General features: G+C 43.3%; 2 protein-coding genes across 7 annotated transcripts in view; one reads left to right on the forward strand and one right to left on the reverse strand.

Moving 5' to 3' along the window:
• Positions 1 to 19,248, forward strand: part of gabrb3 (gamma-aminobutyric acid type A receptor subunit beta3) — a 649,138-nt gene that overhangs the window by 105,926 nt on the left and 523,964 nt on the right. The gene's annotated exons all lie outside the window — the stretch shown is intronic.
• The window catches only part of gabra5 (gamma-aminobutyric acid type A receptor subunit alpha5), a 103,787-nt gene that overhangs the window by 30,331 nt on the left and 54,208 nt on the right, over positions 1 to 19,248 (reverse strand). For all 3 annotated transcript variants that reach the window (XM_078402103.1, XM_078402104.1, XM_078402105.1), the window contains exon 7: positions 3,269 to 3,412. In XM_078402103.1, the coding sequence (XP_078258229.1) occupies positions 3,269 to 3,412 (144 nt within the window). The remainder of the gene's footprint in view (positions 1 to 3,268; positions 3,413 to 19,248) is intronic.

Raw genomic sequence — 19,248 nt, forward strand, 5'->3', positions numbered from 1 at the left:
CCAGTGTTTCAGGGATGCAAATGGAAAACATGCACGCGTTAAACGTTGGCAAAAGCAGTGCAGACTGCAACAGACTGGGCTCAGAGACCATGGCTTTCAAATTGCGCTGTAAAACCAGGATCTGAAAAGGGTCAGATGTGTGCGTGCTTTATCCTGACACTAATACCGAATCCTGCAATCTGTATAGAAGAAAATACTAGCAAAATGTATATATTTCCCTTACCAACACGTGAAATTAAATTCAGAACATTGCGGTTAGATATTGCACCATGATTATCATAAGATGAGAAGACATAGGAACAGAATGAGGCCATTCGGCCCATCGAGATTGCTCTGCCAGTCGATCGTGACTGATCTATTTTCTCCTCTCAACCCCATTTCCCTGCCTAATTGTTGATTTTAAAAAAATTAACGTGAGCCTTTATGCAGACCATCTATTGTCACACTCGACTTTATTACAGCTTTTAAGCCCTTTTCCCCCTCTGCTTTGAGAGAGGGATTTATTTTGCTCCCCCACCCCCTCCCTCCTCCCTCTTCGCAGATTAGTAGCATTTTTTTCTGACTACAGTCACGTTGCAAATTGAGACCAGTGGAGTGTTCAAAAAGGGAAACGCCACTTTATCTGCAGGGACTGTGGATGGAAATGTGTAGGAAGGAACTGGAGATGCTGGTTTACACCGAAGATAGGTACAACATGCTGGAGTAACTCGGCAGGACACAGATACCATCTCTGGAGGGAAGGAATGGGTGACCTTTCGGGTCGAGTTCCTTCTTCGGACCCCGAGAGAGCGTGTCAATGGTTATGGGGAGAAGGCAGGAGAATGGGGGTTAAGAGGGAACGACGATAAATTGAACGGAGGGGTAGATTTGATGGGCCGAATGCTCGACCCGAAACGCCACCCATTCCTTCCCTCCAGAGATGCTGCCTGTCCCGCTGAGCTACTCCAGCATTTCTGTGTCCATCTGCAGGGACTGGGGATGTGATGGGTGACCTGCGAAATTGCTTTAGGTAACACCGCCAGGGAATGACATCAAACATAATCCCTGGTCCACGTGGGGTTGGGTTGTCGACATGTGATGCTGGTCTAGGGGAGGGGAGTTCCCGAGATTGGCATCCTCTCATGGAACTGAGCTCTCAATAATCCGTCAGATACAATCAGTTGAGCAAACGTTGCTTTCTCACCCGCTGAGTTACTCCAGCTATCTTCGGTTTAAACCAGCATCTCCAATTCTTTCCTAGAAAAGCAAGATTTTCACCACAGCAACCTTATTCCTTTTATTTGTGTTTTTTTTAAAAGCAACTTGGGCAAGGAATATGATTTTTATTTTTGAAAAAGAAAGACACAAAATGCTGCAGTAACTCAGCAGGTTAAGCAGCATCTCTGGAGAACATGACCGGGTGCTATATCAGATCAGGGCCCTTCAGAAAGGAGAAGAGGCGGAATTTCTTTAGACAGAGGGTGGCGAATCTGTGGAAATCATTGCCACAGAAGGCTGTGGAGGCCACATCAATGGATATTTTTAAGGAGGAGATTGACAGATTCTTGATTAGTGCGGGTGCCAGGGGTTATGGGGAGAAAGCAATAGACAATAGGTGCAGGAGTAGGCCATTCGGCCCTTCGAGCCAGCACCGCCATTCAATGTGATCATGGCTGATCATTCTCAATCAGTACCCCGTTCCTGCCTTCTCCCCATACCCCCTGACTCCGCTATCCTTAAGAGCTCCATCTAGCTCTCTCTTGAATGCATTCAGAGAATTGGCCCCCACTGCCTTCTGAGCAGGAGAATGGTGTTGAGAGGGAAAGAGAGATCAGCCATGATTGAATGGCAGAGTGACTTGATGGGCCAAATGGCCTAATTGTGCTCCTAGAATTTCTGAATTTATGAACTTCTTCAGACTCAAGATACTGTTATTATTTTGGTAACCTGTTTTAATCCGATATGGTTACTGCATTTAAAACAAGCTTTTTGTGTTAAATGTATAAAATGTCCTGATGCTGAGCACTTTTATGCACTTAACACTAAAATAATGCAACAAATGACGTAAGGCCTAATCTGTTTATGTAATATGAAGTTCGGAACTGCAGATGCTGTTCTACCCCGAATAATTTTAGATAATAGATAGTTTGATAGTCAGTCTCCAGAGTCATAAAGTCACAGAGTGATACAACTTGAAACAGGCCCTTCAGCCCAACTTGCCCACATAGGCCAACATATCCCAGCTATACTAGTCCCACCTGCCCGCTTCTGGCCCGTATCCCTCCAAACCTGTCGTAACCATGTACCTGTCTAACTGTTTCTTAAATGTAGGGATAGTCCCAGCCTCAACTACCTCCTCTGGCAGCTTGTCCCATACACCCACTGTGTGTAAAAGGTCCCCATCAGATTCCTATTAAATCTTTTCCCCTTCACCTTAAACCAATGTCCTCTTGTCCTCGATTTGCCTACTCTGGGCAAAAGACTCTGTGCATCTACCTGAGCTATTCCTCTCATGAATTTTATACACCTCAATAAGATCACCCCTCCTGCGCTCCAAGGAATAGAGTCCCAGCCTACTTAACCTCTCCCTACAGCTCAGACAGACACTCTAGTCCTGGCAACATCCTTGTAAATCTCTGTACCCTTTCCAGCTTGACAACATCTGTCCTATGACACTACGCCCAGAACTGAACACAATACTCTAACTGCGGCCTCACCAACTTTTTACACAACTGCAACATAACCTCCCAACCTCTCCGTATATTCTATACTCGACTTGCATAGTTCCAGCAACCTGCATTCTCTGCATAAGAGAATTATGTCAGGAACGACGGTAGCCAGGGCCGTCTTAACGCATGGGCCTGATGGGCACTTGCCCGGGGGCCCACGAGCATAGGGGCCCCATGCTGATCTGTGTATGTTAAGTGACTTGAAATAAATAAATACTACTTTAAAAATGTAGGTTCAATAAGTGCTTTTTTCGCAACATTTTCGGTCACTAAGTGCTTCTCACAACGATCTGTAAGTGCTTTTCGCAACAATATAGCACCCTAAGTACATCGCTAAGTACTTTTCGGTAAGTGCTTTTCGCCGGCACGACGGGGGACGGGGGGGGGGGGGGGGGCTGGTAGGGAAAGGGGGGTGAGGGAGAGTAACGGTAGGGGCCCCAGTACACTGCTTTGCCCGGGGGCCCATAATGCTGTAAAAACGGCCCTGACGGTAGCACGCTGAAATAACGATGCTCTCTCGAGTCAATGAGCAAATAATGCACGTGGAATCCATAACAGACCTGTGCTTGATCTGATCAGTTCATCTCCCACTGTGTGTCCCAACAAGTCGTATTGATTCAGGCGAGAGCCGTCTTCAGCCACAACCACAGATTTGTTCGTCTCATTTGTCCATACATAAACTACCTCGGAGTTCGGATAGGCATCTATTGGGAAAACGACATTAAAGTTAGACAATGAACCATGACACTAGTTGATTAAATTGCAGATTCGCGCAACTGCAGATGCTCGCATCTTGAGTCAGACACAAAGTGCTGGAGGAACTCCGCAGTTCAGGCAGCTGCTGATCAGTAGAATCCAGGATAGGCACAAAATGCTGGAGTAACTCAATGGGTCAGGTCACATCTCCGGATAGAAGGAATGGGTGACGTTTCGGGTTGAGACCCTTCTTCAGAATGAAGGGTCTCATCCCAAAACGTCACCCATTCCTTCTCTCCAGAGATGCTCCCTGTCCACTGAGTTCATATCATATCATATCATATCATATATATACAGCCGGAAACAGGCCTTTTCGGCCCTCCAAGTCCGTGCCGCCCAGCGATCCCCGTACATTAACACTATTCCCCGTACATTAACACTATCCTACACCCACTAGGGACAATTTTTACATTTACCCAGCCAATTAACCTACATACCTGTACGTCTTTGGAGTGTGGGAGGAAACCGAAAATCTCGGAGAAAACCCACGCAGGTCACGGGGAGAACGTACAAACTCCTTACAGTGCAGCACCCGTAGTCAGGATCGAACCTGAGTCTCCGGCGCTGCATTCGCTGTAAAGCAGCAACTCTACCGCTGCGCTACCGTGCCGCCCTTTTTGCTCAATCTTTGCTGATCTCTGGAGTTCCTCTAGCACTTTGTATTTTATCACCAGTCGATTAAATTAGTCTGGTGACAACGTTCTTGCTTTCTATTCTCGTCTACAACAGTTGCAACATATATTGTACATAAATCGAGTCATTTGCAAAGTGCCCTTGACATTTCAACAGAGATGAATACATGCATGTATGGATATGGTCTTCCCTTTGCCATCTGGTGCTAATTTCAAATTGGCACCATTAGTATGAGAATCTGTGGCATCAACAACTCTTGAAACCGCTGAGCAGTGAATCGGACTGCACATGCATCAAACCAGGAAGTAAAAATTAGAAACAACGAGTCATTATTTTATAGAAAACAAAACAAAGATTGGTTTAGGGTTATGGTAAAAGCACTTAGGGTTAAGATAAAAGCAAAAGTATCATCAATTTAAAATATAATTTATGTATAATCTATATATATTTATATATATATATATATATAATCTAAATAATATCATAACTGTTGTTTCACTGCAAGGAGAATGATAATTCAGTTATAAAACATTGTTTTTGTCAGGGCCAGAACAATATTCGACAGCAATTATGGCTGCAAAGCGTAAAGGCGAAGTTCCACTTCATTCAGCGAAACTATGCTATCAGCATTTTTAGTGCCAGGTGGGATGTGTAAACGGGCTGAAATGTTGCAAACTATGTGTGCCGTGCGCCTTTACGAACACTGAAATTATGTTCGCTGCGGTGAGGCAGATAATCCCTTACAACGTCCCTGGATTTCCTTGCTTAATTACCAGCGAGCAGACAATTGCAGTCGCTGTCATTTTTTGTGGTGTAACAAACTTCGGGCCTGGAATCGGTGCATTGTCATTTCACTGCTCTTGCATCCAAGTGTTAAATACTGCATGAGGCGAGCATCATAAGTGAATCCAGCTACCATTTGGGTTACAGTTTATACGATCCATATCTTATGTGCTTGCAAAGGTCCAGGATAAGGTTACTATTACATTTTCCTGACTTTTGCAGGATATTTCAGATATTAATTCTTCTGCACATACTGAGGATGATGTTTCATCGTGAAATTCAGGCACCTGGGACTTTATCTCTCAAGCACACAATTAAAGTGGGAATCCAAGAAATAATATTCTTTGCTGAAGGGGCACTCAGCTATAATTGTTGGATGGCATCTATTGGGAAAACAACATTAATCTCTTGCCCTTGCCCTTTTCACATCAATTCTTCAAGACGTCAATACACACCAGTTACTTTCCACAACAAAATCGTCCCTCAATTCTTGAAGAAACAAGATGATCTTGATATCTGCAGGCTCGTGAATGCAGTTGAAGTGCTAAAGTACTAAAGTACTTCTTAATGAAATCTCTTAGTCACACTCCCACCTGATTTCGTAGCTAAACACAAATGTATATTTGCACAATTAATACCAGGTTTCAGTATATTTGACTGTTTTCATACAGATGCAAAATAGAGTGGCACAGTGGAGGATTTGCTGCTTTACAGCGCCCAGAGGCACGAGATTAATTCTGGCTACAGGTGCTGTCCGTATGGAGTTTGTACATTTTCCCTGTGACAGCAAGGGTTTTCTCCGGGTGTCATAGAGTCATACAGCGTGGAAACAGGCCCTTCGGCCCAACCTGCACACGCCGACCAACATGCCCCATCTAAATTAGTCCCACTTGCATTCTTTTGGCTCATAACCCTCTAAACCCACCCTATCCATATACCTGTCTAAATGTTTCATAAACAGTGCTCCGGTTACCTCCCATATCCCAAAGACATGCAAGATTATAGATTAATTAGTTTCTGTAAATTGTCCCCTAGTGAGTAAGATTAGAACTAGTGTGTGGGTGATTGTTGGTTGGCATGCACACGGTGGGCTGAAGGGTCTTTCTCCACACTGTATCTCTAAACTAAACTAATATAATTTTAATGTTCACCAGAAGAGAGAGGTCAGTTTAAATTAAATACTAAGAAAAACAGCAAATGCTGAAAATCTGAAATAAAAACAGAAAATATTAGAAACTCAGCAGACCAGATGACATTTCTAATTATCCTCATTAATCTATTAACTAGATATCTGTGCACAGACTGGCAGTAACCTCACCCTGTGAGAGATTGGTCTGTACACCTCATTCCCCTTCCTCTCTGTGATGCAAAACAAACCTAATTTCCCACCTGTGTAGGAAGGAGCAACAGATGCTGGTTTACACCGAAGATAGACACAAAATGCTGGAATAACTCGGGGTCAGGCAGCGTCTCTGGAGAAAAGGAATAGGTGATGTTTTGGGTTGAAACCCTTTTCCTGTTAGCTTTGGAAATATATAAAGTGGTATCATCTATTCATCTTTACATCGAATGGAAAAAAATGTGGTAATTCAACAATTACCACATTTGAATGTTGAATTACCACATTTTTTTCCATTCGATGTAAAGAATTGATATCACTTCAAAAGACATCCCACTGGTCGTTCTAGTTTCAAATGGAACTGAGAGAGATGGTTAAAGACAAATTTCTACATTAAGAAGGGTCTTGACCCGAAATGTCACCCATTCCTTTTCTCCAGAGATGCTACCTGACCCGCTGAGTTACTTCAGCATTTTATGTTTAATTTCTCAATCTCCTGGCTCTGATGGTCTTTGACCAGAAATAGAGTTAACATTTCACTTTTCATTTTTAACATTTCACTTTTCACAGATGCTGCTTAACCTGCTGAGTATTTTCTGTTTTTAAGTCACGCTTAATTTGATTGCTGCATACTTGCATATCCTGCATTGGAGTAGAATAAAGTCTGTTGTGCAAGAGGGGACTTCAAGACCAGCTGTCTTGAAAATTCACAGTGGTTTGGGCAGTTGGAACAAGGAGCAACGAGCAGAAATCCTAACTGGTTTGGTCGGCATGGACCCGTTGGGCCGAAGGGCCTGTTTCCATGCCGTATAGCTCTAAGACTCTCTATGCTTGCTCCACACACAATGGTTGTGAATAGATTTTGTTTCTATCTCCTTTCAGCCTGATGTTGGGAATAGAGGCAGCAAGAGAGGATGGTGACTTAAAGTCCTAATTAAAATTTAAAGGATGCTATGGTACCAGGAGTGTTTTCCCCGGAGCTCTTGTTTCTATTTAGCCTCTGAATCATTACTAACAAAACAAATATTTCACGTCACCATTGCATTTAAATTTGGGAACTTACTTCCTGCAAATTGGCTGCTCTGTTTCCTACATTAGAACTAAGACTATTCTTTCATTGGCTTTTAGGTACTAATTGTGTCCAGACAGACTATATACTCTAATGTTTTATTTTTGGAAACAAATCAATATTAACCATTAATTGACAGACTAATCAGTTCTTCGCTGAAATCAAAAAGATTCCAAATTAACTTCAGAATGTTTCTAATGCTCAAATCCAAACTGCACATGCTTAGTTTTAGTTACAGGGAGTGAAAAATAGCTCTTGGGCACATGTAACTGTTTCGAGTGTTAGAAACTTGGGTTTGCTCTGCCTGAGACTGTATCAGAGTGTCAGAGCGGCGCAGCGATAGAGCTTCTGCCTTACAGCGCCAGAGACCTGGGTCTCAGTCACTGAGTATATTCAAGATGGAGAGATCAAACCATGATTGAATGTTAAAGAACTCTAGGAATAGGTGGCTTTGTGCAGGAAAATGGCACTGAGGTGATGGGTCAGCTCCTGACTACGTGGTGCTTGTCTGTACAGAGTTTGTACGTTCTCCCCGTGACCTGCGTGGGTTTTCCCCGGGAGCTCCAGTTTGGTTCCACACTCCAAAGACATACAGGCTTTTAGGTTAATTGGCTTGGTAACATTGTAAATTGTCCCTAGTGTGCGTAGAATACTGTGAATTGCTGGTTGGAGTGGAGTTGGTGGGCGGAACTTGGTGGGTAGTGGGTTGGTGCTTCCACGCTGTATCTCTAAACTAAACTACAGAATGTTTCTTGTGCTCCAATCCAAAGTGCACATACATCTTTTACACTGTTTTGTACCACTATTAAATATATTACATTTTGCACAAAGCCAACATGCTCTAACACCATGAAAACTTCATTGGGGTATTCATTTGAGTTAATAACATAAGAACCAGGAGCAGGAGTATTTCCATTTGTACCTTCATTTCCACCATTCAATAAAATCATGGGTGATCTTTCAGAGTGCATTTTCCTGCACAACCCCCCTATCGCTAGAGTCCTTTAACATTCAATAATGGTTTAGCTTAGTGTCGTTTAGAGATACAACGCGGAAACAGGCCCTTCGGCCTACCGAGTCCGCACCAACCAGCGATTCCTGCACCCTCACACAATCCTACACTCGGGACAATTTACACTTACACTTATACCAAGTATACAAACCCAAGCCAATTAACCTACAAACCTGTACATCTTTGGAGTGTGGGAGGAAAACGAAGATCTCAGAGAAAACCCACGCGGTCACGGGGAGAATGGACAAACTCCGTACAGACAGCACCTGTAGTCTGGATCGAACCTGGGTCTCTAGCACTGCAAGCGTTGTAAGGCAGCAACTCTACTGCTGCGCCACCGTGCCGGCCAAGTGTTCAGCTAGATGCCCAGTAAAACAAAGTCAGACAATATTTTGTGTTCCGCTAGATGCCCAGTATAGTCGTCCTGAAGAGTTTCTCTGTCTGCATTACTTGTTATCACCTAGCCCACTCCAACAATGGACAATTGTGGGCTCCACCTTTCCTTGAACATCATTGCTTTTTGCATATCTTTCATTCATTTGTTCTATATCTATATCACCGTCTATATCTCTCGATTCCCTTACCCCGACTCTCAGTCTGAAGAAGGGTCTCAACCCAAAAACGTCACCAATTCCTTTTCTCCAGAGATGCTGCCTGACCCGCTTTTTGTAGACGTCTATGGAGATAGAACCTTGGTTTAGTCAGTCTCCAGTTTCAAGGATGACACAGGAGTATATGGTGGGTATATGGAACGAGCTGCCAGAGGGAGTTACAATAGAAACATTTAAAAGACATTTGGGCAGGTACATGGATTGGGAAGGTTTAGAGGGATATGGGACTCAAGTGGGCAAACAGGACTAGCTTAGATGGGCTATCTTGGTCGGCATGGAATAGTTGGCCATAGGCCCTGTTTCCATGCTGAATTACTTTCTGACTTCTGAAATTGTTGCACTCTCAACCTATTCCATTTTAAGTTATTGAATGTAACTGGGCCACAATACTGTGAAATGCAATTTTTATTATGAATGAATTCCAGAAAGGGAAGTTAAATTGTGAGAGTAAAAAAAAAACTGATTGGCAATCTGTTTCCTTATTTATGGATGTTATATAGGTGCCTATAGAGAGAAGAATTCTTTTTATCCAGTATTCCTGTTTTAAAAAGCGACTGATTCAGGTTAGCGACTGTATAAACCATTTCTTATAATTTACTATACTCAATATTATATCAGCGCGGAATAAGATCGTCTCCTGTTAATTCAATCATGATTATCGCTTGAGAAGGAAGATTGGGCTGAACCTTGCAAGTCAATGCTGGCGATTTTGAATGGAAATCCAGTGTCCTCCCTCATCCCAAAGACGTGGCTTCTGGCTTCTGTAAATTGCCCCTCCAGCGTAGGATGTGAAATTGGGATAACATGGAACTAGTGTGCCGGGGTCTAAGGTCGTCATGGAGTCAGTGGGCTGAAGGGCCTGTTTCTGCGCTGCATCTCTAAACTAAACTAAATTGTACAACAGAGAAGATAGAATTAGACCGTAATCTGCTGGACGTTATATACCATAGTGTGGTATGCTGGCTGCTCAGCTTCAGACCAGTAGGCCCTCCAGAAGGTTATTAAGACAGCAGAAAAAATTATCGGCTGTCCACTACCTTCTCTGAAGGACATCTCCAGCTCGCGTTGTCTAAACAGGGCCAGAAATATAATTAAGGACAGCGCACACCCAGGATATGAACTGTTTGCTCTCCTGCCCTCTGGGAGGCGCTACAGGAGCCTAAGGACCAGAACAAACCGACTTAAAAACAGTTTCTTTCCCTGGGCCATAATAACTGTGAATGGAAACACTTGACTTGATGTGATGTGACTCTCACTTTCGTTGCACTTTAAAAATATATATTCAGCATCTTGGGTGCAAAACTCATTTATTATTTATTAGTTTTTATTGGTTTTTATTGATATTGGTACTTGTTGTGTTGGTTCCTATGTTTGTGCGATTGTTTTTGAAAGATTTGCACTTTTCAGATGTAGCGCTTTTAATTTTGTTGTACTGTTCGTACAATGACAATAAAGGCATATTATTATTATTATTATTATTATATGCAAATCTGTGGTCCAACAGATTTATATTTGAAGAAGGGTCTCGACCCAAAATGTCACCTATCCCTTTTGTCCAGAGATGCAGTCTGATCCGCTGAATTACTCCAGCTTTTTGTGTCGATTGTACATTTATATTTGACCTGTTTGGACTAAGCGGTGTTAGAACACTATGTAGCGAAATAATGGGCTTAGGAAGTTGTTAAAGTAGAAATAAGTTTTCTACATTTTGTTTCACCATCAGCCACTTTCCAAGTATTTACCTCTCTGGGGAACCTCTCTAGTAATAATTCTTCTGCCTGCATCAAAGTATTACAAAGCAGTTATCAGGCAATTGCTTGTGCATTACGGTGAAAATTATGCATAAAAGTGTTTACTTCTAGAAAGCGAATGAGATGGAACTTGTTTATGTGTAATCCAGCTGAGAATTCATATTTAATATAGCCAGCCGCCAGTTGTTCAAAGAGTAGCTCAATGGGAATGTTTGAACTAAAAATGGTCTTTCATTTGGTAGCTAGGTTGTGTGATATGGGTCAGAGTTATTCAGAGCACTTTTAATTCCTACATTGTGCTGGGTCACTATCCAACCAGGATAGTGTGCTCTTTTAGAAAGGATGTAAGGAAGAACCTCTTTAGTCTGAGGGTAGATAATCTGTGGAACTCATTGCCACAGAGGGCTGTGGAGGCCAAGTCAGTGGATATTTTTAAGGCAGAGGTAGACAAATTCTTGATTAGAACGGGTGTCAAGTGTTATGGGGTGAAGGCAGGAGAATGGGAGAATAGGAGGCAGAGATCAGCCGTGATTGAATGGCGGAGCAGACTCGATGGGCCGAATGGCCTATTTCTACTCAGATAACTTGTGAACTTGTGACAGCGGTAAGTCTTTTGCATGAAGAACCTGCAGATGGTGATTTACACCAAAGATAGACACAACATGCCAGACAGGCAGCATCCCTGGAGAGAAGGAATGGGTGACCTTTCAATTCTGCAGACTAAGAGGGTCTTTTGCAGTGAAGTCACACTGCCGCAGAAGGGAACATTGAGCCTTGGTTCTCATTCCAAGTAAGTATGTAGTTGGAAGTCTGCCTGTGTGAGCATCATTTGTCAATAGGACCTTTGAAATGCCTCATGGGGTACAATGTTGGTATCCGTATCGATAAAGGCATGTGTTTGTGACAGAGAGAGTGCAAAGCAACAATTTCCCTCCATACATTCATAGGATTATGGCAGAGTTTCCAGACTGATTAATAAATCATCCATATTTGCTCATAGACACAAAGTAATCGGTCAGAATTGTAAGTCACCTATTCTACTTTCAGCCTTTAAAAAATCAGTTAAAAAAAAAATTGTGTAGAAATGTCCTTATAATTCAGGAACCAGATTGATCGTTCCTGTGTAGGAGGGAACTCTGGATGCTCGTTTACACCGAAGATAGACACAAGAAGCTGGAGTAACTCAGCGGGACAGGCAGCATCTCTGGAGAGAAGGAATGGGTGACGTTTCGGGTGAAAACCCTTATTGATTATTTTGGTGTCAGCGATTATGGGAAGAAGGCAGGAGAAGGAAGGAGAAACATAGAAAATAGGTGCAGGAGTAGGCCATTCGGCCCTTCGAGCCTGCACCGCCATTCAATATGATCATGGCTGATCATCCAACTCAGTATCCCGTACCTGCCTTCTCTCCATACCCACTGATCCCTTTAGCCACAAGGGCCACATCTAACTCCCTCTTAAATATAGCCAATGAACTGGCCTCAACTACCTTCTGTGGCAGAGAATTCCACAGAGTCATCACTCTCTGTGTGAAAAAAAACGTTCTCATCTCGGTCCTAAAAGACTTCCCGCTTATCCTTAAACTGTGACCCCTTGTTCTGGACTTCCCCAACATCGGGAACAATCTTCCTGCATCTAGCCTGTCCAACCCCTTAAGAATTTTGTAAGTTTCTATAAGATCCCCCCTCAATCTTCTAAATTCCAGCGAGTACAAGCCGAGCCTATCCAGTCTTTATTCACATGAAAGTCCTGCCATCCCAGGAATCAATCTAGTGAACCTTCTCTTGTACTCCCTCTATGGCAAGAATGTCTTTCCTCAGATTAGGAGACCAAAACTGTACGCAATACTCCAGGTGTGGTCTCACCAATGCCCTGTACAACTGCAGCAGAACCTCCCTGCTCCTATACTCAAATCCCCTCGCTATGAATGCCAACATACCATTCGCTTTCTTCACTGCCTGCTGCACCTGCAGATCAGGCAGAGATAGATCAGCTTTGATTGAATGGCAGAGAAGACTTGATGGGCTGAATGGCCTAGTTCTGTTCCTATCACATGAATTTATGACCTGTTCCCTACAGAAGTGGTGCCTGAGAAGGGAAGAGGGAAACCTAATAAACAGAAGCTTCAACTTTCCAATATTACAGAGCAATCCTCTATAGTGTTCCAACTGAATACCATGCACAGACTTTCTTTCAATCTGGCTGGCAACACGTCTCAAATTAGTTATTAAGTTTCATTCAACCCAGGAAACAAAAGCTTAATTTGCCAAATCTTAAATAGATTGCTGAAGTAATATATCATAACAAATGCTCTGCACCGATTTTCAAGGTTTAACTGCAGATTTCTTTACTGATATACTCGCCATACAATAAAGTTCCTGCCATTAATCTTCCACTGTAGCCCGTATTACGCTTCAATAGCACAGACTGCGCAGAAAGGCAATTCAAACAAAGATAGACCTGATATTGAAGAGAAAGCTCCGTTAAGTTCACCATGGAGTGGGCTGCAGAGAGACGCATCAGGTCGTGCTGCTGCTGCAGTGCATGACTAACCCAGCTTTGATCCTGACGTCAGATGCTGTCCACTTGGAGTTTGTACATAGTCAGTAACATAGAAACATGGAAAATAGGTGCAGGAGTAGGCCATTCGGCCCTTCGAGCCTGCACCGCCATTCAATATGATCATGGCTGATCATCCAGCTCAGTATCCTGTACCTGCCTTCTCTCCATACCCCCTGATCCCTTTAGCCACAAGGGCCACATCTAACTCCCTCTTAAATATAGCCAATGAACTAGCCTCAACTACCTTCTGTGGCAGAGAATTCCACAGATTCACCACTCTCTGTGTTAAAAAAAACTTTCTCATCTCGGTCCTAAAAGACTTCGCCCTTATTCTTAAACTGTGACCCCTTGTTCTGGACTTCCCCAACATCGGGAACAATCTTCCTGCATCTAGCCTGTCCAACCCCTTAAGAATTTTGTATGTTTCTATAAGATCCACCCTCAATCTTCTAAATTCCAGCGAGTACAAGCCGAGTCTATCCAGTCTTTCTTCATATGAAAGTCCTGCCATCCCAGGAATAAATCTGGTGAACCTTCTCTGTACTCCCTCTATGGCAAGAATGTATTTCCTCAGATTAGGAGACCAAAACTGTACGCAATACTCCAGGTGTGGTCTCACCAATGCCCTGTACAACTGCAGCAGAACCTCCCTGCTCCTATACTCAAAGCCCCTCGCTATGAATGCCAACATACCATTCGCTTTCTTCACTGCCTGCTGCACCTGCATGCCTGCTTTCAATGACTGGTGTACCACGACACCCAGGTCTCGTTGCATCTCCCCTTCTCCTAATCTGCCACCATTCAGGTAATAGTCTGCTTTCCTGTTCTTGCCACCAAAGTGGATAACCTCACATTTATCCACATTATACTGCATCTGCCATGCATTTGCCCATTCACCTAACCTATCCAAGTCACGTTGCAGCCTCCTAGCATCCTCCTCACAGCTAACACTGCCCCCCAGCTTCGTGTCATCCAAATCATTAATATATATTGTAAATAGCTGGGGTCCCAGCACTGAGCCTTGCGGTACCCCACTGGTCACTGCCTGCCATTCCGAAAAGGACCCGTTTATTCCTACTCTTTGCTTCCTGTCTGACAGCCAGTTCTCTATCCACATCAATACTGAACCCACAATACCGTGTGCTTTAAGTTTGCATACTAATCTCTTATGTGGGAGCTTGTCGAAAGCCTTCTGGAAGTCCAGACCTAACACATCCACTGGTTCTCCCTTATCCACTCTACTAGTTACATCCTCGAAAAATTCTATAAGATTCGTCAGACATGATTTACCTTTCATAAATCCATGCTGACTTTGTCCAATGATTTCACCACTTTCCAAATGTGCTGCTATCCCATCTTTAATAACTGACTCTAGCATTTTCCCCACTACCGATGTTAGACTAACTGGTCTGTAATTCCCCGTTTTCTCTCTCCCTCCCTTTTTGAAAAGTGGGGTTACATTAGCTACCCTCCAATCCTCAGGAACTACTCCAGAATCTAAAGAGTTTTGAAAAATTATCACTAATGCATCCACTATTTCTGGGGCTACCTTCTTAAGCACTCTGGGATGCAGCCTATCTGGCCCTGGGGATTTATCGGCCTTTAATCCATTCAATTTACCTAACACCACTTCCCGACTAACCTGGATTTCACTCAGTTCCTCCATATCATTTGACCCCCGGTCCCCTGCTATTTCCGGCAGATTATTTATGTCTTCCTTAGTGAAGACAGAACCAAAGTAGTTGTTCAATTGGTCTGCCATGTCCTTGTTCCCCATGATCAATTCACCTGTTTCCGACTGCAAGGGACCTACATTTGTTTTAACTAATCTTTTTCTCTTCACATATCTATAAAAGCTTTTGCTGTCAGTTTTTATGTACCCTGCCAGTTTTCTTTCATAATCTATTTCCCTTTCCTAATTAAGCCCTTTGTCCTCCTCTGCTGGACTCTGAATTTCTCCCAGTCCTCTGGTATGATACTTTTTCTTGCTAATTTGTACACTTCATCTTTTGTTTTGATACTATCCCTAATCTCCCTTGTTAGCCACGGATGCACTACCTTCCCTGATTTATTCTTTTGCCAAACTGGGATAAACAATTGTTGTAGTTCATCCATGCAGTCTTTAAATGCCTTTCATTGCATATCCACCGTCAACCCTTTAAGAATCAATTGCCAGTCTATCTTGGCCAATTCACGTCTCATGCCCTCAAAGTTACCTTTCTTTAAGTTCAGAACCGTTGTTTCTGAATTAACTAAGTCACTCTCCATCCTAATGAAGAACTCAACCATATTATGGTCACTCTTGCCCAAGGGGCCACGCACATCTAGACTGCTAACTAACCCTACCTCATTACTCAAACCCAGTCTAGAATAGCCTGCTCTCTCGTTGGTTCCTCTTGAATGCCTCTTATGTTCCCAAAACTGGCAGGTCGGGAGGTTAATTGTCTACTGTTAATTCCCCCTGCTATGAATAGATGGCAGGAGAATGGGAATGGGTGGTAGTTAATGGGCATGCACCAGAATAGGATGCAGGGAGATAAATGGGGAAAGAGATTAATGGCTGTGCTCTGAAAACTGGGACAGACTCAATGGGCCGAATGGCATTCTTGTAGGTTTAGGTTTCTTGTTGTCTTGTGTACCGAGGTGCAGTGAAGAATTTGTTGTGCATGCTATCCATTCAACTCACATCTTTCACACAGAGGCATCGAGTCATAGAGTGATACAGCGTGGCAATAGGTCCTTCGGCCCAACTTGCCCAAACTGGCCAACATGTTCCAGCTACACTAGTCCCACCTATGTTTCTTTTTTTTCTCCATTGGAACCTAATCAGATGTACAGCACTTTGGTCAACGTGGGTTGTTTTTAAATGTGCTATACAAATAAAATTCACTTGACTTGACTTGACCTACCTCATTTGGCCTATATCCTTCCAAACCTGTCCTTTCCATGTACCTGTCTAACTGCTTCTTGAACTTTGGGATAGTCTCTGCTTCAATTACCTCCTCTGGCAGCTTTTTCCATACACCCACCACCTTTTGCGTGAAAAAGGTACCCCTCAGATTCCTATCAAATCTCTTCCCCTCCGCCTTAAACCTATGTCCTCTAGTCCTTGATTCACCTACTCTGGGCAAGAGACTCTGATTCTTGATTAGTACGGGTGTCAGGTGTAATGGGGAGAAGGCAGGAGAATGGGGTTAGGAGGGAGAGATAGATCAGCCATGATTGAATGGTGCAGTAGACTTGATGGGCCGAATGGCCTAATTTTACTCCTATTCCTTAAGACCTTATGATCTATCCAATCTATTCATCTCATGATTTCATACACCTCTATGCTCAAATGGTATTAGTATATAATACTACATGTCATTCATGTATAGTATTATACTACACTTCAATACAATTTAGCCAAACAGGGTAAAGGAGCAGTGTAAAATATAGTTCGCAGAATTGTAGCTGTTTATCCCATGGAAATGTAAAACATTTCAATTCCAGGAAATTCTGAACATCTCAGAGAGAGTTCAAGTTTAGCCTAACCTCGTGGCTTTGATGTCTCAATTTCCGTTCCCCTTGATGACATTCCTGCCTTGTCATCATTCGAAGGCATGGGTAATTTCTTTCAGCAAATTCTGCTGCCTTGCAACAGGGCATCATAACAATCCTTTTCACATGTTCTTGCAATGTAATTACTGCCAATCCTCGAAATGCCTGGCAGGTTTTATGGGCTGCCTCCTGCTGTTTTGATCAAGCCATTATCCACTGTGCATCTGCAAAGTGGAAATAATCAGTCTCTTGCCTGTTTAATTGGCAGGCACACGGAGAGTAATGGCTCACATTGATAATGTGAGCAGGTATTATATAAATGAAAGACAAAAACTCGCATTTATGACCTTCACCTCACCTCGGTGCTCTTTAGAGTCAATTAATTAATTTGCCAGTGTAGTCACTGATGGAAAATAGACCACAAGGGAGCCAATTTGCACGCTGCAAGGTCCCGCAAATGATGGAAGACCAATTACTACCGGTTCGGTATCTGTGGCGGAAAATGTCTGTCGTTCCTCTTGTAATTGGATTGAGGCTGATGACTTTGAATTTTCTGTACAGAAGTCCTAAAGTAGCAATCTGCTCTTTGTTATCGTTCGTAAATTGGATCAGGAAATGCAACCTGACCCTTTTGCCTTCCATTTACCCCTGAACTCAGTACGGAAATCACTAGATTCTCCATTGCTCTCAATGGAGGGCAATGGCTAATGATATTGGCATTGATGCTAATATTGATGCTGTAGCATCAATACAGTGTTGAATCAGGCTCTTCGGCCCAACTTCTCTCTGCTAACCAAGTTGGCATCTGGGCTGCACCATTTGCTTGCATTTGGCCCATATGCCTCTAAAGCTCTCCTCCCATATATCTGGCCAAATGTCTTTTGGGAGTCATAGTTATATAGCTTCCTCTGGCAGCCTGTTCCAGATACATACTTACTGTGCTAAAAAAGCATCTCAGAGCCTTTGAAATCTCTCTGCTCTCACCTAAAGCCTAGGTCCTTAATTTTAGAATCTTCTGCTTTGGGCAAAAGACCTATGAGGTTTACGAGAATGATGCCAGGGATGATTGAGGTACGTTATCATGAGCGTTTGACAGCACTGGGCCTGTACATGCTAGAGTTTAGAAGGATGAGGGGTGGGGGGGGAACCTCATTGAAACTTAGCAAAGAGTGAAAGGCCTGGATAGAGTGGATGTAGAGAGGGTGTTTCCACTAGTGGGAGAATCTAGGAACGGAGGCCATAGCATCAGAATAAAAGGATGTACCTTTAGAAAGGAGATGAGGAGGAATTTATTTAGTCAGACGGTGGTGAATCTGTGGAATTCATTGCCATAGAAGGCTGTGGAGGCCAATGGATATTTTAAAGTCGGAGGTAGATAGATTCTTGATTAGTACGAGTGTCAGGGGTTATGGGGAGAAGGCAGGAGAATGAGGTTGAGAGAGAAAGATAGATCAGCCATGATTGAATGGTAGAGTAGATTGAATGGGACGAATGACCTAATTCTGTTCCTACAACTTATGAACTGTTGAAGTGAGTGGGAAAGTTTTAATAGAAACTTGAGGGACAACTTTGTTTACACTGAGGGTGGTATGTATATGGAATGAGCTGCCGGAGCAGGTAGCTGAGGCAGGTACTATCACACCTTTAAGAAACATTTTGAACAGGTACACAGACAGGATAGGTTTAGAGGGAAATGCAGACAGGTGGGACTACTGTAGATGGGACATGTTGGTCGGCATGGGCAAGTTGGGCCGAAGGGCCTGGTTCCACACTGTACGAGTCTGTGACTCTATGAATCTTCCCTCTCAGGTCTGCTTGGCCTTGCCCCTGGTCTCCCCTGCTTGTGACTAAAGAGGGAAAGGAATGAAAGCAAACATTGGTATATGTTCGAGTTCTAAAGAGAGAATATTACGAAGGCAGGCACCTTCTACAATATTTTTTCCTCCCCTTGTTATGGGAATAGCGCACCTGGTGGTGCAGTACCGGGGATATATTACCCATGAGGCAGTAGCCAAGCGGATCCTGAATTAAAATGGCTGAACCCAAGACTCGAGTGTAAAGCCTCTGTTAATTAGTTGTCTAGGTGTAATGGAGCAGGTTACAGAAAGGAAACACACTAACAAAACACCCCTGTCATTACCAGATCTCACCACTGATATTGCATCCCTCTACCATCTCAGTAATCCTGCCCGTTTCCTTTCCTCCACATGGCCCCTCTCCCAGAACAGCTACACTCCACTGTCCGTAATACAAAAGGGAGTCCCAAGCCTACACTTCAATCCTCCACTCACTTCTCTGACACGCTTATCCAGTTCTGTGCTTGTAAATCATCACCACCCATCTCACATGTGACATATGTATACCCCTGCTGTAACTTCCTTCCAAAGGTCAAACACTAACCTCTTGAAGGAACGGATTTGTTCTTTATGTTACTTTACGACACGAAAAATAGAGCAGAAAGCTGGAAGGATTTTCTCATCTAAA

Source organism: Rhinoraja longicauda, chromosome 7, assembly GCF_053455715.1.
Source record: "Rhinoraja longicauda isolate Sanriku21f chromosome 7, sRhiLon1.1, whole genome shotgun sequence".
Classification (NCBI taxonomy): Eukaryota; Metazoa; Chordata; class Chondrichthyes; order Rajiformes; family Arhynchobatidae; genus Rhinoraja; species Rhinoraja longicauda.